The sequence below is a fragment of the Eleutherodactylus coqui genome, chromosome 2, assembly GCF_035609145.1.
Source record: "Eleutherodactylus coqui strain aEleCoq1 chromosome 2, aEleCoq1.hap1, whole genome shotgun sequence".
Classification (NCBI taxonomy): domain Eukaryota; kingdom Metazoa; phylum Chordata; class Amphibia; order Anura; family Eleutherodactylidae; genus Eleutherodactylus; species Eleutherodactylus coqui.
In genome coordinates, this window is record NC_089838.1 from 48,719,612 (window position 1) to 48,746,203 (window position 26,592).

At 49.8% G+C, this 26,592-nt stretch overlaps 3 protein-coding genes and 1 pseudogene across 3 annotated transcripts; 2 read left to right on the forward strand and 2 right to left on the reverse strand.

Annotated features, from left to right (window-relative positions):
• Window positions 1–3,176: 3,176 nt before the first annotated feature.
• Window positions 3,177–3,831, reverse strand: LOC136610527 (histone H2B). The gene has a single exon (XM_066589756.1). It carries the CDS (start codon window positions 3,816–3,818, stop codon window positions 3,438–3,440), a length of 381 nt encoding a protein of 126 aa, XP_066445853.1. The 5' UTR covers window positions 3,819–3,831; the 3' UTR covers window positions 3,177–3,437.
• A 311-nt stretch (window positions 3,832–4,142) lies between these two features.
• Window positions 4,143–4,705, forward strand: LOC136610528 (histone H2A type 1-like). The gene has a single exon (XM_066589757.1). The coding sequence runs from the start codon at window positions 4,146–4,148 to the stop codon at window positions 4,530–4,532; it is 387 nt and encodes a 128-aa protein (XP_066445854.1). The 5' UTR covers window positions 4,143–4,145; the 3' UTR covers window positions 4,533–4,705.
• Window positions 4,706–8,129: 3,424 nt separating this feature from the next.
• LOC136609973 (histone H2A type 1-like) lies at window positions 8,130–8,490 on the reverse strand (annotated as a pseudogene).
• Window positions 8,491–8,813: 323 nt separating this feature from the next.
• On the forward strand, window positions 8,814–25,610 carry LOC136611324 (histone H2B). The gene is made up of 2 exons (XM_066590831.1): window positions 8,814–9,611; window positions 25,327–25,610. Exon 1 carries the CDS (start codon window positions 8,829–8,831, stop codon window positions 9,207–9,209), a length of 381 nt encoding a protein of 126 aa, XP_066446928.1. The 5' UTR covers window positions 8,814–8,828; the 3' UTR covers window positions 9,210–9,611; window positions 25,327–25,610.
• The last annotated feature ends 982 nt before the right edge of the window (window positions 25,611–26,592 follow it).

Here is a 26,592-nt window from a genome sequence, read left to right on the forward strand (position 1 = left end):
TGGAGAATACCCACAACGGCTCAAGGTTTATATCTCATCTACCTTTATAACAGCCCACCGTATACTAGTAATCCCCAAGAGCACTCCTTGTACACGATCTAGACAGGACATTTAGCTATACACAGAGACTGACGATTATTTTAAATGACCAAAACCTCAATAATATTCTGGAGACATCAGCCGTCACAAAGCACGGCTATACTTCACACGTATATACCTTTTCACATATGAGAACATAACACGCTCAATCATAAAGGTAAGTATACGTATCATAAATCTTCCTAACCTCACTAGTTTACCTAGGAGTAAGTGTCACTGGCGTGTTCCCTCAGACGTAAACAGCCGAGTCCGCCCTCCCGACACATTAACCCTCACAGAATTTGTCTCTTGGTCTTGCATACACAATTTTTAACCGTCTCAGACATAGCAGACACAGCGTACAAAATACCCCTAGACAGGTAACTTGGTGATTTTTCCGAGTGGACAGAACTAGAGTTATTACCTGTCTTTCAGTGAAGGTCCAGTCTGGATCAGGAACAGGCAGAAAAGCAGTCAGAACCCAGCTCACATCGGTAGATTTACATAAAGCAATCTTACCGTGTTCTGTAGATTTTCGGGCCCCTGAGTTCTGCGTGCCATCTGCCGATCTCTGTACGTTCCAGGCTGTGACCTCACAGATCCACTCGCCCACCCAGGGACGCCACTGTTCTGGATTATGATTTTCTCCAGCAGGCTTTGGGGTATTTTGTCGCTTCCGAATTATATCGTGTGCACACATCATCGAACCAGATCAGACACAAGTGCTGGTCTAAAACTGGGAGAGTCTCTACAATGTATAGAGGCTCAAGCCTTTTATTATAACATATGACACCTGCCCTTTAATGGGCGTGCAACAGATTACATCAGTAACATATAAGATTCTCATTTGTCGGATCATATAGAATCCCCCACCTCTCTGCCCACCCCCTGCCAAGTGCTGAGGTAGTATGGACTTTTGTCCTAGCTGAAGTCAGCTCCGTGTAGTGATGAATCATTGTTTAACTAGCTTCAGGATGGGAGTGGAAGGGGGCCTAGGTAAACACTCAGTATTGAACACAGGATATACACATAACACTATAGCCCTTAACTCTTAGAGGTCTCTTGTGCAATCCCTATGTACTTAGCTAACATTAGATCAGACATCCATTGTCTAGGAAATACCATGATTAGATTGTGTGTGTCCTTTAAACTCCTGAGCTAAAAGTCATTACAACAGCAAAATACATTTGGGTTATATTAATCGATAGACATTTTATACCAAAATAATCATTATGTCTATCACACTTCATTGACTGTCTCAGCCAATCAGAGCTTGCCGGCGCTGATTGGCTGAGACAGTCAATGAAGGGCTGTGATTGGGCATCGAGCGTGCCGACAACCAATCACAGCACTCTATTGCTGGAGGCGGGGTTCTCAAACCGGGCCCATGGCAATAGACTTGTGAATGCAGGGGAAGCCCGGCTCAGCGGCAATGACCAGCGGCCGCGACCCGGACTGCAGCGGCTAGGTGAATACTGCTTTTTTTTTTCTCTACCTAGCTGGGACTGATTTTTGGGGTAGGGCTTCTATTGCAAGCCCTCACCCCGAAAATCGGCGAGTGGTTAATGCTGCCAAAAACACGGCACCAAGTGTTGCCGCGTTTTCAGCAGTGCTAAAACCGCTGGCCATTCATTTTAATGGGCGACGCAGGGCTGAAAACGCCCCAAAATAGAACTTGCATCGCTGTCAAAGCGCAGTGTTGGAAGACGCTGCGTTTTCAGCCCTGTGTAAGCAGCCCCATTGAAATGAATGGGAGTGTTGTACAGCGTTATCGCTGGGCTGAAAAGGCAGCGCTAAACGCTGTACAAAATGCCCTGTGTGAGGGAGGCCTAACTCTCCAGATCACTAATCAGCTCTTCTATTTAGTGTCACTGCTGTCAGAGCTTTTGTTCTAAATGCAGCTGTATTGCATGGAGCAAACTCAGCTCTGCTACATTTGTACTGCAGCTGCACAGAAAACATATACAGCACATCAAGTGACTGATGGAGAGGAGGGATAGAACGAATTTACTGCTTTTGTTTAACCCTTAATCCACAGTGCATCAGACAACTGCTCATATGGGCTGACTCTGGAACAAGTTATAGAAGTGTAGCATGAAACTGGCCTGATAGCTTTAATTTCTTTTGCGCTGGAACACGAATCACTACAGTACTTGTGGACCACGAGGTCCACACAGCCATCGCGGAGAAGACATCGGGGCTCTGGAAGAGTAGATGCTCGGGACAACTTGGAAGAAACTTCCATCAGACGGGGTTGGGAAGTTAATAGAGGAGTTCAAGCTGCCTGTGATCAGCATATAGGCATCCTAAGGGTGCATTCACACGAGCGCATATACGTCGCGTTTTTGCGCCCAATCGTATATACGTGACCATCTGAGGCGTTGGTTTCGAATGTATTCGTTCGCACGGGCGATTTTACGGCACGTAAAAACGGCAACCCGGAAAAAAACGGAGCATACGCGACCAAAATACACGCCAACGCATATTCGATGGCCGAAAAGATAGTTTGCAAAGGAGGAACAAACGATAATACGCTTTCTAGCTCTGGTCATGATCGCCGAAAAACATTCTTTCCGGCGATTATACGCTGCGGACGTGCGAACGTAAATACGCCTACGCTCGTGTGAATGCACCCTAAAACCGAGATCTACAGAGAGATCAGATGGATCACGGGATCTCTTTATGCCATCAGTGTTCTGGATATGGCCGAGTATGGAGGACAATCCCAGAGAAAACTGTACACCTATAGAGGATCTCATACATTATATACACAGCGCCTATACCGACCGTTGCAGTAGAGCCGCACCCGCAGCTAGAAGTGCTGCACCAGAACAGAGATTCCTCCAAATTAATGGTGTAGATAATTTATAGAATTAGCTTTTTCTGTAACCCCTTGTATACCGATTTCCCATTATCAGGTTATTAAAAAAAACTATAAACAAATCCTGAAAGTTTGTGAACTCCAGCTTATTCCTTACTTAGTCTATTCTTCAGTTAATATGGCATCTATCACTACTGAAAGGGTTAAAAGACCAACTCCACCTGCTAACAGCAGAACAGACTGCTGGAGTATATTGGCACTAGGACCCAGTGCTGCTTATAAACCACAGCCTGGAATCACCGGGCAAAGGAGGCGGCGCAGAACGCCACAACAGCCGCTCTGCTTACTGGACCCACCATAGGAAAAAGGCTGTGGAAATGCCCACTTTATGCGCAGCAAGGGTTATTAGCACAGGAAATTATTGTGTAAAGACTGATCGGATTCACACAACCCAGAGGTGACAGCTCTGCTGTAGACAGGGTGGGCGGCTCTTAGAAGAGCCTTTGGGGTGATTGTACACAGCGGGCCACGGAGCAGATTACTTGGCGCTGGTGTACTTGGTGACGGCCTTGGTGCCCTCAGACACGGCGTGCTTGGCCAGCTCTCCGGGCAGCAGCAGGCGCACGGCAGTCTGGATCTCCCGGGAGGTGATGGTGGAGCGCTTGTTGTAGTGAGCCAGGCGGGAGGCTTCCCCTGCGATGCGCTCAAAGATGTCATTGACGAAGGAGTTCATGATGCCCATGGCCTTGGAGGAGATGCCGGTGTCGGGGTGGACCTGCTTCAGCACCTTGTACACATAGATGGCATAGCTCTCCTTCCTGGTCTTCCTCCGCTTCTTACCATCCTTCTTCTGAGTCTTGGTCACGGCTTTCTTGGAGCCCTTCTTGGCCGCTGGAGCAGACTTGGCGGGATCAGGCATGATAGCACAAAGATACTTTTCTAACAAGAGAATAATGTCCCTGCACCGCCCACCGCAGCCGTATTTATAGACGGGCCATGCAAATGAGCACTGCTGTCTGCTCATCATTCTACTGGAGGAGCAAGTCATGTGACCTGTAGGGACGTCATAAGCCACGCCCAGTGCAGTTCATTGGTGCTTCTACAAGTCTGTTCTCCATTTGTCTGATTGAAATCTATCCAATGACAGGAGAGGAGGGCGGAGCAGCAGGTTATAAAAGGTAGCTGAAGGGCTCCTCGTCATCTTATGCTGAAGAGTTTCCTCTGCTGCGCTCTTACAGTGAAGACAATGTCTGGACGCGGCAAACAAGGAGGCAAGGTTCGTGCTAAGGCCAAGACCCGCTCGTCCCGGGCAGGACTGCAGTTCCCCGTCGGCCGTGTGCACAGGCTTCTCCGCAAGGGCAACTATGCTGAGAGGGTGGGTGCTGGCGCTCCGGTCTATCTGGCAGCTGTGCTGGAGTATCTGACCGCTGAGATCCTGGAATTGGCTGGCAATGCCGCCCGGGACAACAAGAAGACCCGCATCATCCCCCGTCACCTCCAGCTAGCCGTGCGCAACGACGAGGAGCTGAATAGGTTGCTGGGTGGGGTGACCATCGCCCAGGGAGGCGTCCTGCCAAACATCCAGGCTGTGCTGCTGCCCAAGAAGACTGAGAGCAGCAAGAAAAGCAAGTGAGCGCCGCTGATCCCAGATTCCTTCATAGAACCAAAGGCTCTTCTAAGAGCCACCCACATGTTCCTTACAACAGAGCTGTGCCGCTGATATACTTATTGTATATAATATAAATGTGCTAATTGTACTGCAGATATCTGCAGCATCGGGTAGCGGTGTGGATTTAACATACATAAGAGGCAGTTATTTAGCGGTAGTGCTGTCTGGGACGAGCCGATAATTGTCTCGGTGATGTCACATTTATAGGATTACATCGTTTTGTTGCCGGTAAAAAGTATAAACTCTACAGGATTCTATTTCTCTTCATGAGATGAATAATAATGGCGGGTAGAGGGTGGCTGTTGTGCCTGGTTGATCCTCACTCTTGATGTCTGTGTATCCTCCTCCTATACATGAATGGTCACAACTGGAGGATGTGGCCAGAAGTCCCTCCGATTGTTCCACAGTGAAGCCTCTGGAGAAAAGTCAGAATAGAAAACCAGCGGAACAAAAAAACATCTGAACTCTTTCTGTAATGGTGCAGCCAAATCACCCAGCTTTCCCAGAGTCCTGATGGCTGTCTTGTTGCATAGTTGCAGCCCATAAGTCCCAGCTCTCTCAAAGCCCTGCAGAGTCCCCGTACTTAGCAGTAGGTTCACAACACCCAGCTATTCTGGGGTCCTACACAGCGTCCACATCATTCAGCTCTCCCAAAGTTCTGAAAAGACAACCCCTTTGCTGTCTCCATATGTAAACTTTAGTAGTGCAGCCACGTTGCCCAGTTCTCCCCAAGTTCTGCAAAGCCATTCCCTATTATGAAGATGCTCTTATCACCCAGCTCTCCTAGAGTCCTGCACAGCTGTCCTATTAAGTAAAGGTAGAACTATGTAATCACTTGCCCCAGTCTTTCTGCGCAGCCATTATATAATTCAGCTATCTTTTTGTGTAGATTGATGTTGCTTAATTACCCAGCTCGCCCAGAGCCCTGCACAGCTATTTTGTTACATAGAGCTGCAGACACATCGCCCAGTTCTTTTAGAATCCTGCATGGATATTCCCTTATGTAGACTTGCCTAGTAGCGTAGCCAAGTCATTCAGCTCTCCCAGAGTCCTGCACAGCTGTTCCCTTATATAGAGGTGCAGACAAATTACCCAGTTCTCAGAGTCCTGCACAGTCGTCGCTTTATGTAAACTTAGTCGCAGCCAAGTCACCCAGCTCTCCCAGAGTCCTACATGGCTGGGTATGTATTTGGATTACAATAAGACATGTGTCCTGTGTTACAATACGGAGATGCATTCAGTGCACTGCAGTCTCCTGTATTATGGTTGGGGCAGATAGAGGATTCGGCCGAGGGTCGCAGGAGCCGGATTAGGGGAGGATCTGGCCGCCTCTATATCAGATGTCCGGTCAGTGATCACACGTGTTACATGGATGGAGGGACAGAAACAAGGGAAAAAACGCTCAACTGAGCGGGAAGTTCAAAATCTATGGTAATCAGCCAATGAGCAGGAAGTACTGGACTGTAGCTCCTCCCACAGTCAGCACTGCCCCAGTGTTAACCCTTTACTGTTCTCATTCTTTCTATCACAGTTTCTTTAGATTTTCACTAATTTTCAATATTGTTAATTCTTTTTGCTCATTCCTTTAAGTACGCCCCCTGAAATGGTTAAATCATTGCATATCTACAACAGATAGTTACTACAAAGCAATAATATGGTTAATAAATACGACCCAGCGCTGCCTATCTGCAGAGACGTTACAGAGCGGCAGATAACATGTAGCACAGGAAGAATGTCTGTTGGGAAACAACGGATCCACCAACTGTTGGAATAATTACATCAGCTGCTAAATAATAGTTACCCAACTGCATGTGATACAGCGGGTGTCACAGGGATGTCACGGTGTGTGGGGCTGCGTCTTATTGCCCTTGTATTCTACAGTATAGTATATATTCTGGGTGATATAACAGGCGGGCTCGGGGGTATAGGAGCGACATCACCAGTGCGCACTTCAGACTCCGGTCACTGCGTAACTATAAACTGCTGAATACAGGGATGAGTTTTTGAAAGTTGAGCAGCAGGGGTGCCGATTATTGACAACCCGGCCGCACCGTGTACTGCAGGTTACTGCCTTCACACTTAGGACTACAGGTGTGTAAAGTGAGCGACTTGCAGATTAAGGGTTAAATGCACATAGTTAGGAGGGTGTCCCGTGGGAAGTCATGTATGGGGCAGCTTGGACAGAGCGCTGTCTTACATGAAGCTTGTTAATGGGAGCCAATGGTATTTATTATCCTCTCCTCCCACGGAGGCTACACATATACATAGAAAGAGAGCAGCTAGTGGAGCCCGTCCTAGAGAGAGCTGCCCCCCTGCCCGGGGGAGGGTTCATGCGATGCAGCAGAGCCGGAGTGACCCTACAGCACTGAGAAGGAAGCTGGGAGACATAGCTCAGCTACACTTGTACTACCGCCAGATAAGCTGAGTTGCTCCCATTCACTATAACTGAGCGTGGGACAAAGGAAGGAAAGGAGGCTGCGCCTTCTCATCAATACACCGGCGCTGACAGGGCAGCAGTGGTGGCTATAGTGGCTCGCGTGTGCGCTGCTAGCGCCCTACAGTTCGTCCTGTGTAAATGGGCCTCAAGGTGACGACCGTGCAGAACTCTGGAAGAGCTGGGTGGGTGACACGGCCATATCACTACGTAATGGGATCAACCGGGCAGAACGGCGGGTTATCTCCAGAGATCAGCGCAGGACGCCTTCTATCCGCCAGAGCGTTATCGCTTTCATCAAGACAAATAGAATCTGATAAGTTTGACACATTTTACCGGCAACAATAAGAATTGTTTCTTTTGTTCATTATAAGGCTGCCTGTCCATGGGCGTTGCGAAATCCTGCGGCAAATCTTCGCTCCGGCAGACGAATCTCCGCGGTGAGCCAGATAGGCTCACTGTGGAGAATTGCGACAGTTCGCAGCATGCTGTGAATTGCCGGCTGCAAGCGGAGTAATCGCTATGATTCTTCGCTTATAGTCGGGGGGGGGGCTGTGCTTTCCCTAGCAACACTAGGGAAAGCATTCACTGCGTTCCCCACGGCCGGATAATCGCCGCGAGGACAGGAGCCCTAAGGTGTCACATCTACAGGATTCGGTCACTGAGAGCGATAACAGCTTGTTCTACCGGCGATCACCGGGCCGGATTTGTTTTTCTATCCTTCCTGCACAGATATCAGCTACTGGCGGGACGTTGTCATCGCTGCAGAACCATCACACACCAGGGAGAAACGGCAAAACCAAGAAAATAGGCGGGAAATTCAAATCCTGCGATCATCCAGTCAGAAATACAAGACAATATTCAATTAACCACTTAACTCCAGGACTGGTGAGCGAGTCCTGTAGACCGCAATACCTGGATACAGGGTGGCAAGCTGGGATGGGGTAAATCCGCTACACTCCCTGCCCCTTATGAAGTGTTCTATACATTTATACACACCACTGGAAAGCCCTGGGTATAGATCACCGAGTATCATCGTATAAGCGGTGCTGCTCTGTTGTAAGGAACATGTGGGTGGCTCTTATTAGAGCCTTTCGTTCTATGAAGGAATCTGGGATCAGCGGTGCTCAATTGCTCGTCTTGCTGCTCTCGGTCTTCTTGGGCAGCAGCACAGCCTGGATGTTTGGCAGGACGCCTTCCTAGGCGATGGTCACCCCACCCAGCAGCTTATTCAGCTCCTCGTCGTTGCGCACGGTTAGCTGGAGGAGACGTGGGTCTTCTTGTTGTCTTGGGCAGCATTCCCGGCCAATTCCAGGATTTCGGCGCTCAGATACTCCAGCACAGCTGCCAGATAAACTGGAGCGCCAGCGCCAACCCGCTCAGCGTAGTCTCCTGCAGAGAAGCCTGTGCACACGGCCGACAGGGAACTGCAGAGCGGGTCTTGGCTTTAGCACTGGCTTTACCGCCTTGTTTGCCTCGTCCAGACATTATATGCATAGAGATTTAAAAGCTGAAGGGGGAAAAAAAAATCCAGAATTGGTAACTAAGACGATATCTTCTCCTGACGTGTTATAACCTGCTGCTCCGCCCTCCTCTCCTGTCATTGGATAGATTTCAATCGGACGAATTGAGAATAGACTTGTAGAAGCACCAATGAACTGCACTGGGCGTGGCTTTTGACGCCCCCTACAGGTCACATGACTTGCTCCTCCAGTAAAATGGTGAGCAGACAGCAGTGCTCATTTGCATGGCCGGTCTATAAATACGGCTGCGGTGGGCGGTGCAGGAACATTATTCTCTTGTTAGAAAAGTATCTTTGTGCTATCATGCCTGATCCCGCCAAGTCTGCTCCAGCGGCCAAGAAGGGCTCCAAGAAAGCCGTGACCAAGACGCAGAAGAAAGACGGCAAGAAGCGGAGAAAGACCAGGAAAGAGAGCTATGCCATCTATGTGTACAAGGTGCTGAAGCAGGTCCACCCCGACACTGGCATCTCCTCCAAGGCCATGGGCATCATGAACTCCTTCGTCAATGACATCTTTGAGCGCATCGCAGGGGAAGCCTCCCGCCTGGCTCACTACAACAAGCGCTCCACAATCACCTCCCGGGAGATCCAGACTGCCGTGCGCCTGCTGCTGCCCGGAGAGCTGGCCAAGCACGCCGTGTCTGAGGGCACCAAGGCTGTCACCAAGTACACCAGCGCCAAGTGATCAGCTCCGGTCTCCACTGTGTACCATCACCCCAAAGGCTCTTCTAAGAGCCACCCACCCCGTCTACAGCAGAGCTGTCACCTCCAGGTTCTGTGGATCCAATCATGATTATTTTGATTGTACTAAAAGCAATCTGAACCAGCAGAAATGACTATCTGCACAGACTGTTCTTGATGAGTCCTATCTGTTCTCACTGATCACTGCCGCAGCTTAGAGCATGAGGAGAACCCTCACCCCTCCCTCCTCTTCCTGCTGACCGCCTGTAATATCAAGAATGTTACCGGGAACAGAGCGGCTCCTGCCTGTTTTGCCACTGAAGTTCTCGGTCTGGTGTTCCCACTATGTGCGGCAGCTGATCACCCGCTGATTCCTGCACAACGCTGTATTCTGACCACTTTCTCTGTGAGTAGGAGGCTGGGGACATAAGGAGTTATGGATGACATGGTGAGGGTTGTAGTGCAGTGTAGGGGAAGTGGGGCACACAGGGGGCCCTAAGAATAAGAGAATGGGGGTGCTGGGAAGAGAGGACAAAGGACCTCAACCTCTCCAGCTGTTTCTGCAGAACAACAACTCCCAGCAGAGGAAGCATCTCTTCATATATAGTATATTCCTGGTTCTGCATGGCTCAGTCTAGTTTTGGGTTATAATAAGATGTTTGTCTCCTGTGTTACAATACGGAGATACATTCGGTGCACCGCAGTCTCCTCTATTACAGTTGGAGTTGATAGAGGATTCGGCTGACAGTCGCAGGAGCGGGATTAGGGGAGGATCTGGCCGCCTCTATATCAGATGTCCGGTCAGTGATCACACGTGTTACATGGATGGAGGGACAGAAAGCGCTGAAGTAACCGTCAACTGAGCGGGAAATTCAAAATCTCTGGTAATCAGCCAATGCACAGGAAACATTTGGACAGTAGCTCCTCCCACAGTCAGCACTGCCCCAGTGTTAACCCTTTAGTGTTCTCATTCTTTCAGAGTTTCAGTTTATTTTCACTAATTTGCAATATTGTTAATTCTTTTTGTTCATTCTTTTTGGTATGTCCCCTAAAATGGTTAGCGAATAGTAAATAATTGCATATGTACAATAGATAGTTACTACTACCAAAGACCTAGCAGTCTGGTCCTCCTGTATTACATCTACCAGAGACCCCTCAATCTGCTCCCGCTGCATTACATCTATTAAAGACCCCTCAGTCTGCTCCCCTATATTACATCTACCAGAGATCCCTGAGTCTGCTACCTCTGTACTCCATCTACCAGAGACCCCTCAGTCTGCTCCCCTATATTACATCTACCAGAGATCCCTCAATCTGCTTCCTCTGTATTCCATCTACCAGAGACCCCTCAGTCTACTCCTCCTGTATTACATCTACCACAGACCCCTCAGTCTGCTCCCTCTGTATTATATCTACCAGAGACCCCTCAGTCTGCTCCCCCTGTATTCCATCTACCAGAGACCCCTCAGTCTGCTCCTCCTGTATTACATCTACCAGAGACCCCTCAGTCTGCTCCCCCTGCAGTACATCTACTAAAGACCCCTCAATCTGCTCCTCCTGTATTACATCTACCAGAGACCCCTCAGTCTGCTCCTCCTGTATTCCATCTACCAGAGACCCCTCAGTCTGCCCGCTCTGTATTCCATCTACCAGAGACCCCTCAGTCTGCCCGCTCTGTATTACATCTACCACAGACCCCTCAGTCTGCTCCCTCTGTATTACATCTACCACAGACCCCTCAGTCTGCTCCCTCTGTATTACATCTACCACAGACCCCTCAGTCTGCTCCTTCTGTATTCCATCTACCAGAGACCCCTCAGTCTGGTCCTCCTGTATTCCATCTACCACAGACCCCTCAGTCTGCATCCCTTGTATTCCATCTACCAGAGACCCCTCAGTCTTGGCCTCCTGTATTCCATCTACCAGAGACCCCTCAGTCTGGTCCTCCTGTATTCCATCTACCAGAGACCCCTCAGTCTGCTCCCTCTGTATTACATCTACCAGAGACCCCTCAGTCTGCTCCTCCTGTATTCCATCTACCAGAGACCCCTCAGTCGGCTCCCTCTGTATTACATCTACCCGAGACCCCTCAGTCTGGTCCTCCTGTATTCCATCTACCAGAGACCCCTCAGTCTACTCCCCCTGTATTACATCTACCAGAGACCCCTCAGTCTGCTTCCTCTGTATTCCATCTACCACAGACCCCCAGTCTTCTCCTCCTGCATTCCATCTACCAAAGACCCCTCAGTCTGCTCCCCCTGTATTACATCTACCAGAGACCCCTCAGTCTGCTCCCCCTGCATTACATCTATTAACCCATTCCCGCTGCAGGGCGTAAGTTTACGTCCTGGGAGCGGGGTACTTCCCGCAACAGGGCATAAACTTACGTGCTGGAGATGGCGCGGGATCACATATGATCCAGCGCTATCTCGCAGCGGGAGCCGGCTGTCACTCACAGCCGGCGTCTCGCTGCAACAGCGGGTGGCCATCAGAGATGCGCCCGCCACTGTTAACCCCTTCCCTGCCGCGATCTAAGTAGATCGCGGCAGGGAAAGAGTTCACAGCGGGAGCGCGGCTCCCTCTGTGTCTCCGGCCGGAACTCGCGATGTCATCGCGAGAGCCCGGCCTGTCACCATGGCAACAGGACACTGGCGTCCTGTATTGCCTATGCCTGAGATCGCTGTATGAGCGATAAGGCATGGGAGAGCAGTAGCTCTGCCATGCCTTATGACAGCGATCATCAGGGCAGTGGTTAAAGTCCCTCAGAGGGACACAAACAGTGTAAAAAAAAGAAAGATTTAAAAAAAATGTAAAAAAAAAGAGTAAAAAAACCATTTTTTATGCTTTTTCTCAGCATAAAAAAAGGTAAAAAAAAATAAAACCCCACATATTTGGTATTGTCGCGTCCGTAACGATGCGTACAATAAGTTGCACATGCTTTTGACTGTGCACGGAAAAAAACGCTAAAAAAAAAGCTAAAAAACTGAGGCAAAATGCTCATTTTTAGCATTTTGCCTCACTAAAAACGCAATAAAAGTGATCAAAAAAGCTGTATGTACGTCAAAATGGTACCAATAAAATCTACAGCTCGTCTCGCAAAAAATAAGCCCTCATAGAGCTCTGTACATCAAAAAATAAAAAAGTTACGTGACTTTGAATGCAGCAATTTAGAATAGAAAAAAGATTTCCAAAAAAAAGGGTTTTTATTGCAGAAAAGTGGGAAAACCTAAAAAAAATGTTAGAATTTTGGTATCGTTGTAACCGTACCGGTCTGCAGAAAAAATGGAAAGTCTCATTTATGCTGCATGATTAACGGTGTAAAAAAAAAATAAAAAAATCTATGGCAGAATTGATGCGTTTTCTCTCTGTGCTATCATTAAAAAAAAAATAAAAAATTTACAATATAGTCTATGTACCCAAAATTGGCATCGATAAAAACTACAGTTCGCCACGCAAAAAACAAGCCCTCATACAGCCGCGTCGATGGAAAAATAAAAAAGTTATGGCTTTTGATAAACGGAGAAGAAAATCCGCCAAAAATTGTTGCGTCCTTAAGCCCAAAATAGGCCATGTCATGAAGGGGTTAAAGACCCCTCAGTCTGCTCCCCCTGTATTACATCTACCTGAGACCCTTCGGTCTGCTCCTCCTGTATTCCATCTACCACAGACCCCACAGTGTGCTACCTCTGTATTACAAATACCAGAGACCCCCTCAGTCTGCTCCTCCTGTATTCCATCTACCAGAGACCCCTCAGTCAGCTTCCCCTGTATTACATTTACCAGAGACCCCTCAGTCTGCTCCCTCTATATTACATCTACCACAGACCCCTCAGTCTACTCCCCCTGTATTACATCTACCAGAGACCCCCTAAGTCTGCTCCCTCTATATTACATCTACCACAGACCCCTCAGTCAGCTCCCTCTGTATTACATCTACCAGAGACCCCTCAGTCTGCTCCCTCTGTATTACATCTACCAGAGACCCCTCAGTCTGCTCCCTCTGTATTACATCTACCAGAGACCCCTCAGTCTGCTACCTCTGTATTACATCTACCAGAGACCCCTCAGTCTGCTCCCTCTGTATTACATCTACCAGAGACCCCTCAGTCTGCTCCCCCTGTATTGCATCTACCAGAAACCCTTCAGTCTGCTCTCTCTGTATTTTTTTTTTTTTAATTCTTTATTTCTCATTTTCAATTTAGTTACAAATTACCAATAAACACTGTCTGAGTACAGATGCATATAACAGATCAACGTATACAATTTTCTATTCTTCACTGTGATTCCCGGAGTAAAGCGATAAGGGGTTCTTGATTTCCTTATCGGTCTCATTTGTTTGGGTCGGTGGGTGAATGTATACTCCGTCTGGGTATAATTCTCCTTTAGTTTTACCTTTGGGAACCACTGGTCTCAGAACTATCTGGCTCTAACACATCTTATCTCGGTCCTATTTAACAATCAAACATTGAACCTAAACTAGAGACAGGAGGAAACATTAGGGGTTTAGACACACAGGGGAGGGATGGGGTACAGGTTCACGAGCCCTCAGTTATTGGGGTTTTTGAGCCTCTGGTATTCCGTCGTATTTTGGAACTCCAACCAATAGTACCACGTTTTTGTAAATTTTTCCTGGGTTCCTCTGAGTGTCGCTGTAAGGTCCTCCATTTCCATCAACCCCTGCACCGTGCTGAGCCACATTGCCACTGTAGGGGGGGTGGTCTGCCGCCATAATCTCGGGATGCAGGACCTCGCTGTACCGACCAGATGTCTTACTATTGAATTCTTGTAGGTCGTTAGAGGGATCGTGTTGTGGTGTAGAAGGAAGAATGCTGGTGTTTTGGGAATTGGGTATTGTGTAAATTTGGATGTGATCCTCCATACCTCCGCCCAGAAGCCAGCCAGCACCGGACAGTCCCAAAAGATGTGTAGGAAAGTCCCCTGTGTAGCCCCACACCTCCAGCAGAGGGGTGAGACCGAGGGGTATATTCTGTGTAATCGAGAGGGCACCCTATACCACCTTGAGAGGATCTTATACCCAGATTCCTGTATTTTGCTGGAAATCGATGCGGAGTGTGTGAGTGTAAAGATTTTTTCTCTTTCAGCTGTAGAGAGAGTGATTTCGAGGTCTTCCTCCCATCTCTGTATAAAACCCGGTGGGTGGGGGTCTGACTGAGAATTGAGGATATTGTATATGCGTGACAGGGTATGTCTGGATGGTCCTTCTGTGCTACATATTAGTTCAAATTGTGTTTTTGTGCGTTTGAAAGTGCTTGGATGGGGTAGGGATCTAAGGAAGTGTCTTAATTGTATTGTCTCCCAGAAGGGTATTGGGTGGGGGTCTGTTATTCTATTCAGTGCGTCCGTTGTTAACCATTCGTCATCCTGTAGAAAATGTAGTGCTCTGAATTTGCCCTCTTGGAACCAGCGGCGGAAGGCTTTGCTCTCATTGCCCGGCGGAAATGCAGGGTTCCCTAGGATCGGGAACATGGGGGATGGCTTGGGCGCTATCTCTGGTCTTGCAAACACTTTGTTTGCCGTCGCTAAGGTGGGGCCAATGGTGGGGTGCTGTGCCAGTTCTGTGGGAGTCTGTCCCTGGATCCATGGGAGTGCCACCAGAGGGATAGGAGTGGTTGCTTGCTCAATGGCAGTCCACTGTTTAAGGGCCCCGTGCCTGTGCCAATCCACTATGCGTACCAGGTGGGCCGCTTGGTGGTATCGTGGGAAACTTGGGAGGCCCATTCCTCCTTCTGTTTTTGGTCTGGTTAATATGTTTCTTGCTATTCGTGGTGTTTTATCTGCCCATATAAATTTTGTCATCAGAGATTGGAGGTGTTGAAAAAATTGCCTAGGTATGTGTATCGGGAGTGCTTGGAGCAAGTATAGGATTCTGGGTAGGATATTCATTTTGAATATCGCACTTCTTCCGAACCACGAGAACTGGCCTTTTGTCCATACGCTTAAGTCTGTCCTGATTTTGCTCAGGAGCAGGGGGTGGTTTGCTGCATATAGGTCTTCAGGGTCCGCTGTGATGTTGGTTCCTAGATATTGAATATGGTGGTTCGCCCAGGAGAAGGGAAACGAGCTTTTGAGGTCGCTAACAAGTGCCGGATGGAGAGATATATTGAGGGCTGCCGATTTCTGGTAATTAATTTTGAAATTTGATAAATCTGCATATCGTTTAATTTCGGTTAGCAGGTTCGGTATTGAGATTCTTGGGTTGGTAATGAAGAACAGCAAGTCATCTGCGTATGCCGCAATTTTATGTTCTGATTTGACTAGTTTGATCCCCGACACGTTTGGATTGTTGCGTATATGATTTAGAAGGGGTTCTAGGCATAATACAAAAATTAGCGGTGATAGTGGGCACCCTTGTCTCGTGCCGTTCGAAATATTAAAGGGGGATGAGATTTGCCCGTTCACTCTAACCGCTGCCGTGGGGCGCGAGTAGAGGCTATTGATCCAGCGTCGCATTTTGGAGCCCATACCCAGGTGAGACATAGTGGCAAACAGAAAGTCCCAGTCTACCCTATCAAACGCTTTGTCCGCGTCTGTGGAGAGTAAGCAGGCAGGGAGGGCTAGCCTTTTGGCTTGGTATATTAAGTTTATGGCTTTCGTTGTGTTGTCTCGTGCTTCCCTAAGTGGGACGAATCCCACTTGGTCTCCATGGATTGTGTGCTGTAGTAGGGGGGAGATCCTATTTGCCAGTATTTTGGCGAAGAGCTTTAGGTCTACATTTAACAGGGAAATCGGGCGGTAGCTCTGGCATTGTGAGGGGTCTTTCCCCTCCTTCGGAATTACTGTAATATGTGCTCCCAGGGTGTCTCTGGGCATATCTTCCCCCTCGTTGAGGGAGTTAAAGGCCCGTAGGAAGTGTGGGGTCAGTGTCTCTGCGTACTTCCTATAGTAAGTAAGAGTGAGTCCGTCTGGACCTGGGGATTTTCCCGAGTTGGTGCCCGTTATGGCGTCTGCTAGCTCGGTCTGCGTGATCGGAGTTTCCATTACCTCTACCGCCTCTGGTGGGAACCTAGGGAGATTTGATTGTCGTAGATATTCTCTTATTTTGGCCTTGCGGCTAGCCTTTTCTTGCTCTGTTATCGAGGGACTCAGATTATATAGGGCTTGGTAATAGTTGCGGAATGCTTCCGTTATCTGTTTGGGTAGATGTAGAGTGTTGCCCGGGGAGGGAGTAATGTGGGGAACATATGTCCTGGATCTAGTTACCCGGAGGGCACGCGCTAGTGTACGGCTAGGTTTATTGCCATACTCATAGAAATGGCGCCTACATTTTATTAGTGTCCCCTTCGCCTGAGCTAAGCATAGTGTGCGCAGTCTGTCTCTGAGTCCCGTTAATTCTGCGCCCACCGTACTGTCCTGTTTCGATTTGTGTCGGAGTTCGAGGTTTTGGATCTGGTCTAATAGCCTGCGGAGAAGCCTCCCTCGCTCTTTTTTGATTCGGGATCCCAGTCCTATACAAATTCCCCGTATGACGCATTTGTGGGCTTCCCAGACTGTCAAGGGGTTACTGTCCACTGTACAATTATTCCTGAAATAATCCTCAAGAGCTTCTTGGATGTCTTTACCTGTTTCTGGGCTGTGTATGAGTGACTCGTTCAGGCGCCAATGCCATATTTTGTCATGCATTGTTGGGAGCGTTAGTGATAATGCGATAAGCGCGTGGTCCGAGATTGTGATATTGTCTATTTCTACTGAGGTCACTAGGGGAAGAGATGAGTGGTGTAGAAGGAAGTAGTCAATCCGGGAGTAGGTGTTGTGTGGCGGGGAGAAGTATGTGTAGTCTCTTACGTCGGGGTGGAAAATTCTCCAGACATCTGTCAGTTGATGATTGTGTAATGTTTTCCTAGCTCTACGGTGTGTGGCTAAGGTGAGGCTGCTGCTTCCTTTGGATGTGTCAGTGCGGGGGTCAGGTGGCAGGTTAAAATCCCCTCCTAGTATCAGGGTGCCCTCTTTGAACTCCTCCAAGTCCTCCAGGGACCTTTCGAGGAAAGTCACCTGGTTGGAGTTGGGGAGGTACATTGTGGCTAGTGTGACTGTGGTGCTGGCCAGCTTACCTTTCACGAAGAGGCATCTTCCTTCGGGATCGGATTTCGTAGCTGCGTGTTCCCACGGGATTGAGCTGGCGATCAGTATAGACACCCCTTTGGATTTCGAATCAGGGTTCGGGCTGTGATAGACGATAGGAAATCTGGCATCCGAGAATCTGGGTACCGCACGTGCGCAGAAGTGGGTTTCCTGTATGAAGGCCACTTGAGCACGCTTCTTCCAGAGGAGACGGAGAATGGAGGACCTCTTCTCTGGGACGTTAAGACCCTGTGCGTTAAGGGAGACAACAACAAGATTAGATGCAGAAGAAGGCATTGTTAATACTGGTGTCCTGGTCTCGTCGTCCCTGAGTCAGCGTCTGCAGGCCGTGGGGATGGGAGGGTATGGGACGGGAATAGAGGGGGCGGGGGGACTGGAAACGAAGGGGTTGTGCTCGAGACGGGGTAGACAAAACAAAAGGTAGTCTTAGTAGTAATCCTATTCCTATGTTATTCAGGGGCCCTGTCCCCCCTCCCAAACTCTGAGGGGGGAAGAGTCAGGGTCCCTAATGCCCTACTGGGGGAACCGTGGGAAACACGGAGAAACGGAGAGTCACCGCCCACGGAGCAGAGGTTCTCACGGCTGCGAAAGGTTCCAACCAACAGTCCGGACTTCCTGCTGTGGAGTTCCGGGCTTGGGGTGTTGGTGCCTGGTCCGTGGAACTCCGTCGGTCCGTCTCGCCGTAGCTTGTATTTCTTTTCCTGTGGAAAACAGGTTAACCTGGCAAAGAAAAATGAGGAGGTATTACACTGAGTGAGCTTGGTTCGGCCTAGGGAGTGTCTTGGCGCGTTGTGGGATTTCGTTATCCTCTGAGACTGGGCCTCTGGGTTCTATTGGGTAGGCTCCTCTTCTGGGGGTAACGTCCAGTCTGGGATTGGCACCTGGGGCACTCCCAAGAAGTCAAACGCCCCCTCCAGGTCGGCCGGTGATCGGACCGTGAATAGGCGCCCGCACTTTCGAAGAATCAGATGAAAGGGGTGTCCCCATCTGTAGGTGGCCTCTGCTTTCCGAGCTGCGTCCAGAAGGGGGCGGATCATTCTTCGGCTGTTGAGGGTCAATCTAGACACGTCCGGCAATATTGTGATTACAGCGCCATTGTATTTGATCGGGCCTTGTTCCCACGCCATTTGTTGAATCTCTTCTTTTTGTCTGTAAAAGTGCACTCGGCAAATTACATCTCGCGGGAAGTTCGGGTTTCTGGCTCTCCCACCTTGTAAGCGGTGCACTCTGTCAAGTTCAATGGCTCTGTTGTCGGGTCGCTGCAATAACCTGTTGAAGATTGTAGTCACGTGGTCATATAAGTCTTCTGGCGGTATATCTTCGGGGAGTCCCCTCAGCTTGAGGTTATTGCGGCAGCCTCTGTTTTCGACATCGTCTAAATGGAACGTTAGGTCTCTGATTTGCTTCTGTTGTTTTTCAATCGTGCGTGCCATTTGTTGAAAATCTGTAATTGACGTCTCTGCATCTTGCTCCAATACGGTTACCCGCTCGGCCAAGTCTTGCACGGTGTGGGCAACTGCATTGATTGCTGCGGTCTGTTTTTCTTCAATACGTCTGATTTGTTGCTCGAGGTCTTGTTTGGTCGGTAGGGCTCGCATCATTACCCAGAGGGCCTGCAGTGTCTGGGAGGCGTCCATCGGTGGGTCTGCAAAATCAGTGATTGCCCCCGCGTGGGACAACGCTGGGTTGGTGGAGCCCGGAGCTGTCGGGTTGGGGTCAGGGTGGTTCGTCACAGGTGGCAGGGCATATTCGGCCGGTGCCCTGGCGCCTCCGGTTGCTTGTCTCCCCGGGTTTGCTCTTCCGTTCTGTGGTGGGGGTAGGGCTGCCTCATGGCCCCTAATGCTGTCGGTGTTGGAGGATTCAGCGCCTTGGTGGGTGCCTGGTTGCGTTTTTCGTTTTTCCTGTGGGGACACTGCTGGGGTGGGGGGGAGCAGGCGTGCTCTTTGCTGCGCTTCCTCCATACCCCCTGGGGACCCCGTGTTCTGTGGCTTCATGGTGATTGTGGGGCTTTTCTCCCCATGAGGTGTTTGGGCTCTGCTGTAGTTCGGTCCCTTTTTAGGGGTGCAGTGTGGTGTGCCTGCCGTCCCCTTGCTCCCCTGTACCTCAGGTCGTTCGGGGTCTGAGTCCTGCTGCCCCTCTGCCCTCTGCAACTGCTCGTCTCTGCCATGGGGAAGTTGTGTCCCTGGGTCCCCGCTGCTATGCGGCACCTGCGCTCTGTGAGGATCGGGTCCCCTAGTGTGTGAGCGGCGCGGGGTGTCTGGCGCCACGTGGTGTGAGCAGTGTGGGGAGCCGACTGTCTCCGGCACGTTCGGGTGCCTGCTCTTCTGCGCTGCTCGTCCCGGCTCTCTCCCCTTCTCTGGTCCCCCGTCCTGGCGTTGGAGCGGCACTTCTTGTTCCTCCGTACGGAGGGGTGCCCGCTCTGCAGGGTGCTCCGGCGCCATGCCGGTCAGGCGGCGCGTGGTGCCGACGGTGTTCTGGCTCGTCAGGAAGCGGCTCAGCGGGGTGTTGTTCACTGGCGACGGCTCTCCTCTTCTTCTTCTGCCTCTCACCATGCCGGTAAGTGGGTTTTTTGCCTGTTTTCTCGGTTTGCTGTGTGGTAACGGCGGCGGAGCTCCGGGCCGTGCTCCCTTACTCCTCCATGCTTAGGCCACGCCCCTGCTCTCTCTGTATTACATCTACCAGAGACCCCTCAGTCTGCTCCCTCTGTATTACATCTACCAGAGACCCCTCAGTCTGCTCCCTCTGTATTACATCTACCAGAGACCCCTCAGTCTGCTCCTCCTGTATTCCATCTACCAGAGACCCCTCAGTCTGCTCCCCCTGTGTTACATCTACCAGAGACCCCTCAGTCTGCTCCTCCTGTATTACATCTAGCAGAGACCCCTCAGTCTGCTCCCTCTGTATTACATCTACCAGAGACCCCTCAGTCTGCTCCCTCTGTATTACATCTACCAGAGACCCCTCAGTCTGCTCCCTCTGTATGCCATCTACCAGAGACCCCTCAGTCTGCTCCCTCTGTATTACATCTACCAGAGACCCCTCAGTCTGCTCCTCCTGTATTACATCTACCACAGACCCCTCAGTCTGCTCCTCCTGTATTACATCTACCAGAGACCCCTCAGTCTGATCCTCCTGTATTACATCTACCAGAGACCCCTCAGTCTGGTCCTCCTGTATTCCATCTACCAGCGACCCCTCAGTCTGCATCCCTTGTATTCCATCTACCAGAGACCCCTCAGTCTGCTCCCTCTGTATTCCATCTACCAGAGACCCCTCAGTCTGCTCCCCCTGTATTCCATCTACCAGAGACCCCTCAGTCTGGTCCTCCTGTATTCCATCTACCAGCGACCCCTCAGTCTGCTCCTCCTGTATTCCATCTACCAGAGACCCCTCAGTCTGCTCCCTCTGTATTCCATCTACCAGAGACCCCTCAGTCTGCTCCCCCTGTATTCCATCTACCAGAGACCCCTCAGTCTGGTCCTCCTGTATTCCATCTACCAGCGACCCCTCAGTCTGCTCCTCCTGTATTACATCTACCAGAGACCCCTCAGTCTGCTCCTCCTGTAAGGCTTGAGGGACAGTTAGGAGGGAAAGCCTCATGGGATCTGGGAGTTTTCTGTATATGATGAATGGATGATATGTCACCCTCTATGGAGGAGGTTTTCTGGTCAGCAAAGATATGATACAAAGGTCAATACTGGGTCAGATGAGATGGCAGAGAGTGAGTTCTGCCCAGTGATGGACTGGTTGGCAGCAGCAGATGATTGGCTGAAGAAAAATGGCGTGAAAATGTCTGTGGTTGCCAGGCAGAATCAGCTGGTCTGACAGCGGCTGGTAATTGGCCCAGAGGAATTGGCTGGGAGGAGCAGCAGTGATATTTGGAGGTGCAGAGATGTGTGGCCATCATCATTATCAGGAAAGGAATCAGCATCCAGGTGACAGTTCCCGGGTCCGATCACCGCTTCTCTCACAATTCCTGTATATTATGGAGAATAAGGAGATGCTTTTATTTGTACTCCACCATTGATGCTGCCACTTCCTTATGGACTCTATTGGGTACTGAAGATTCATGGTTCCTGCGGTGTGGCTTTTGCACTGAAACCACCTCATACAGTTCTTGGCTATCTGCTAGTGTGGCTGCTGAATCTGCATCACTAGCTTTCCTCTCACAATTCCTGTCATAGCTTTAGATCCTCTATGGAGATGGAGGACCTTCTGCAGCGGCTGATCGTCAGCGAGGATGAAGTGGACGGTGAGTAATAGTTTCACAGATGTCTGGAATCCCCTGCGCTTCAGCTTTGGGACCCATCTGAAGCGCAGAAGGAGCTCTGAACAGCCAGAGGACATTGTTTGAACGTTTGTATCTAAGAAGGACTCATAAGGTAGAAAACCATCAGCAAAGCGAACGCTACCTTTTACCTTCATGCCAATACCAGCAGGAACAGTGCCCACCAGATGACAACACCAGCAGGAACAGTGCCCACCAGATGACAACACCAGCAGGAACAGTGCCCACCAGATGACAACACCAAGTCCTGTGCTGCTGCAAGTGCAAGGTACACGTGAAGCTATACAAGATGGCGACAGCACCTCTACCAAGTCCTGTGGTGCTGCAGGTACAGGGTACAGGTGAAGCTCTACAAGATGGCAGCACCTCTGCCAAGTCCTGTGCTGCTGCAGACACAGCGTACAGGTTAAGCTCTTCAAGATGGCAGCACCTCTACCAAGTCCTGTTCTGCTGCAGGTACAAGGTACAGGTGAAGCTCTATAAGATGGCAGCACCTCTACCAAGTCCTGTGCTGCTGCAGGTACAGGGTACAGGTGAAGCCCAACAAGATGGCAGCACCTTTACCAAGTCCCGTGCTGCTGCTGGTACAGGTGATGTTCTACAAGATGGCAGCACCTCTACCAAGTCCTGTGCTGCTGCAGACACAGTGTACAGGTTAAGCTCTACAAGATGGCAGCACCTCTACCAAGTCCTGTGCTGCTACAGGTACAAGTGAAGCTCTACAAGATGGCAGCAACTCTACCAAGTCCTGTGCTGCTACAGGTACAGGTGAAGCTCTACAAGATGGCAGCACCTCTACCAAGTCCTGTTCTGCTGCAGGTACAAGGTACAGGTGAAGCCCAACAAGATGGCAGCACCTCTACCAAGTCCCGTGCTGCTGCAGGTACAGGTGACGTTCTACAAGATGGCAGCACCTCTACCAAGTCCTGTTCTGCTGCAGGTACAAGGTACAGGTGAAGCTTTATAAGATAGCAGCACCTCTACCAAGTCCTGTGCTGCTACTGGTATAGGGTACAGGTGAAGCTGTACAAGATGGCAGCACCTCTACAAAGTCCTGTGCTGCTGCAGACATAGCGTATAGGTAAAAATACACAAAATGGCAGCACCTTTACCAAGTCTTGTACTGGTGCACGGTACAGGTGAAACTCTACAAGATGGCAGCACCTCTACCAAGTCCTGTGCTGCTACAGGTATAAGTGAAGTTTTACAAGATGGCACACCTCTACCAAGTCCTGTGCTGCTGCAGGTACAGGTGAATCTCTACAAGATGGCAGCACCTCTACCAAGTCCTGTGCTGCTGCAGGTACAGGGTACAGGTGAAGCTGTACAAGATGGCAGCACCTCTACCAAGTCCTGTGCTGCTACTGGTATAGGGTACAGGTGAAGCTGTACAAGATGGCAGCACCTCTACCAAGTCCTGTGCTGCTACTGGTATTGGCCGCCTGCACACGGGTGGAAATCCCGCGGGATTTCCGCCACTGAAAGTTTGCATAGGAGTGCATTACAATACGCACTCCTATGCAGACGGATGCGGTTTGGCCGCGCGAAATGTCGCGCGGCAAACAAACCGCGGCATGTCCTATTTTTGTGCGGGGCTCGCACTCACCTGGCCGCATATTAGCACTAACTGCTTAGGTTAAGCAGCGCTGCTGATTAGAGCCACCTGATTGGCTCTTCGGCACCATGTGACTACACAGCGTGCACGCGCATTGCCTTCAGCAGCCGTGCACTACACAATACAGTTAAGCAGACGTGCACTACACACTACACTTAAGCAGCACGGGGTTAGGTTTAGGGTTACGGTTTAGGGTTAGGCTTTAGGGTTAGGTTTACGGTTAGGTGTAGGGTTAGTTTGAGGGTTTAGGGTTAGGTTTAGGGTTAGTGTTTAGGGTTAGGTTAAGGGTTAGGTTTAGGGTTGGGGTTCAGGGTTAGGTTTAGCTAACCCTAAGCCTAACCCTAAACCGTAACCCTAAACCTAACCCCGTGCTGCTTAAGTGTAGTGTGTAGTGCACGTCTGCTTAACTGTAGTGTGTAGTGCACGGCTGCTGAAGGCAATGCGCGTGCACGCTGTGTAGTCACGTGGTGCCGAAGAACCTATCAGGTGGCTCTAATCAGCAGCGCTGCTTAACCTAAGCAGTTAGTGCTAATATGCCACCCGGCCGCCGGCTCCAGTCTGCGCATGCGCCGGCACATGAAAGAGACGGGGCCGCCAGGCGCGGGTGAGTACGCGCTCGTCTCTGCAGGCTCTCGGGTCGGGTCCCGCGGCGAGAATTCTCGCTGCCGGATCCGACCCGCTCGTCTGCAGGCAGCCATAGGGTACAGGTGAAGCTGTACAAGATGGCAGCACCTCTACAAAGTCATGTGCTGCTGCAGACATAGCGTATAGGTAAAAATATACAAAATGGCAGCACCTTTACCAAGTCTTGTACTGGTGCACGGTACAGGTGAAACTCTACAAGATGGCACACCTCTACCAAGTCCTGTACTGCTACAGGTATAAGTGAAGTTTTACAAGATGGCACACCTCTACCAAGTCCTGTGCTGCTACAGGTATAAGTGAAGTTTTACAGTCCAGAAAAAAGTCCGATAGCAGCACAAATTGTCACACCCCACCCAGGGGCTGGGCATACAGTATGCAGTAGCCAAAGCAGAGTGACTGGATCCTTGTCACTACAAAGAGTGTATACCATAAAAGAAAAAGCTTCGGCAGCATCCAAGGTGCGAATTCAATATCCAAAAGGTTTTATTTTTCCATCACAAAAAACATTCAGGCAACGTTTCGGCCATGTTGGCCTTTGTCAAGCTCAATTACAATGGTGTATAGCCACATATAAATAGTAACACAATCAGGTAATTAACAAATCAAAACCCTCCACCTAATCAGCAATCCCTCCTTACAACAGATGTTCATTTACATACATTTAATGCTATCTGCAGTGCCAGTGTCTCCCTCCTCCTTGAGGCTGTCATCATCACAGGCGTCCCACGAGTGCATAATGACGGCGTCCGCTGCCTCCTACTGGGCATCCGCGGGAAGACCGCTGGTATCGCGTTGATCGACCGCTACGTCATTCACTCTGTCATAGATGACGTCAGCGCGATCACACTGCGCATGTGCCGGTATCCTATGGCTGTCGCTCCGTGGGGAACAGACACATCTCGCGAGACTCAGCATATAAATCCGTGCGGGATTCTTTCTCCATAAGGAATAGATCTGTTTCATATTGGCAGTCCTACCCAGACCATATGCACAATTGATAATATACAAATGTATTGCAGTTGGATAATGAATTCATTTACATGAACTGCGGAGAAATAATACAAGGTCGCATATATACAATATGTCAATCATAAAGTATCTACATGGAGATGATATACAATGGTACATAATACATCCATCCACGTACTATATTCTACAATATCCACTAATACCTCACTCAATGAGTGCAAATTCATGTAATGCATATCATTATAGCCTTGCCGTGTGCAATCTATAGTTGTATCAAATTATCAATTATCGCATTAAGATGTTATCTGTGATCCAAACGTAATTATGTGATCACACATAAATCCTATATGTATATACTATATATACCACAAATACAGATTCTATTGTATAACGTATATCACAGAGTGTGAGGGTATATGTATATATTGCCAAATGTTTTTATACCTGTATGCAAGTTCTATTCAAAGTTAAAATGAGAAAAACTTATATGTCGCCTTACATCAGATATTCCAAAAGTTTGCAAGGCTGAGAGAGAGATGTGTCCAGAAATTCAGAGATGATACAGAACCGAACACGAAGGCCGTGTGCTTGGCTGTTTTCCCAGAGGCGCCGTATCAAGATAACGACTGTTTAACTACGTATATGACTATCAGTGCCTCAGCCGGAAATCCGGACTTCCCATATATGGTTATGCGGTGAATTTGAGCCAATGAGCCCATCACCCATTCCTAGTGATGAGACCAAAGGGTATAAGATCCCATGTAATAAAGTGCGCAGTCATGTCCCCGTGTGAGGAACTATACCAGACCTCCGTGTGTGGTGTCTCTTCTTTACCGCCGGCAGCGGGGCATTGGGGTGGGCCTGATTGGTGCTGTACGCAGAAAAGCCACAGAGAGGTTATACATAGTAATACGATGATCCTCTGTTCTACAATTATTAATTACTTGTCTCCACCAACAGAATGGAGGATGGTTGCCGGCGACAGCATCCCGAGTGGGATAATGACAGTAGCAGCTGTCAGTCCTGGCCAGAGTAGGGCAGGAGGAGGCAGCAGAGCAGGGTCCTGAGGAGAGGCATTAGGAGGCAGCAGAGCGCCACACAGAGGAGTGACAGCGGCCGACGCCTCCATCCATCTAGCCATGTGAGAGGGGGGCCAGCTTCAGCGGGGACACAGAACGGCATTACAGATGGGAGCACACATGGGAGGCCGCCTGGGAGAGTCACAGCGCCGGAGGCAACAGGGAAGAAGGGAGACCTCCAGGGAGAGTTGCAGGCGGCAAGGGAATAATGGGAGACCGGCAGGAAATGTCACAGTGAGGGGGCAAGTGTCAGCCAGGAGCTGTGGAACAGGCGCTCCAATCAGAGATTACAGTCCGGCGGGGAGAGTACATGCACCCTAGGGGTGTGTACAGCTGTCAGCTTAGCCTTTCCCTACTACTGTACCCAGCCATCCCATGTATCTACCCTTACTTCCGGTGGAGACAAGTGGGGTTTTTGTTACTAAATGGGGCCACAGTAGGGGTCCTATAACCAAGTGGGGCCAAAGATGGGTAGAGTAGTGATGCAGTGGGACTCTCAGCGCCAGATCCAGTGTCACAGTCGGTGACATCTTACACAATATGCAGGGAGGTTTCTATTGTAGATCCCCGGGGCCGTAGATGCTCTACAGAGCGTTCGCTCGGATTCCTTTGGAAGAGTGTTTTGGTCCAGGAAGGTTTTACAGACCCTGAAGGACCGTCGGTACTGTGAGACCCTCGCTGCCCCCCACAA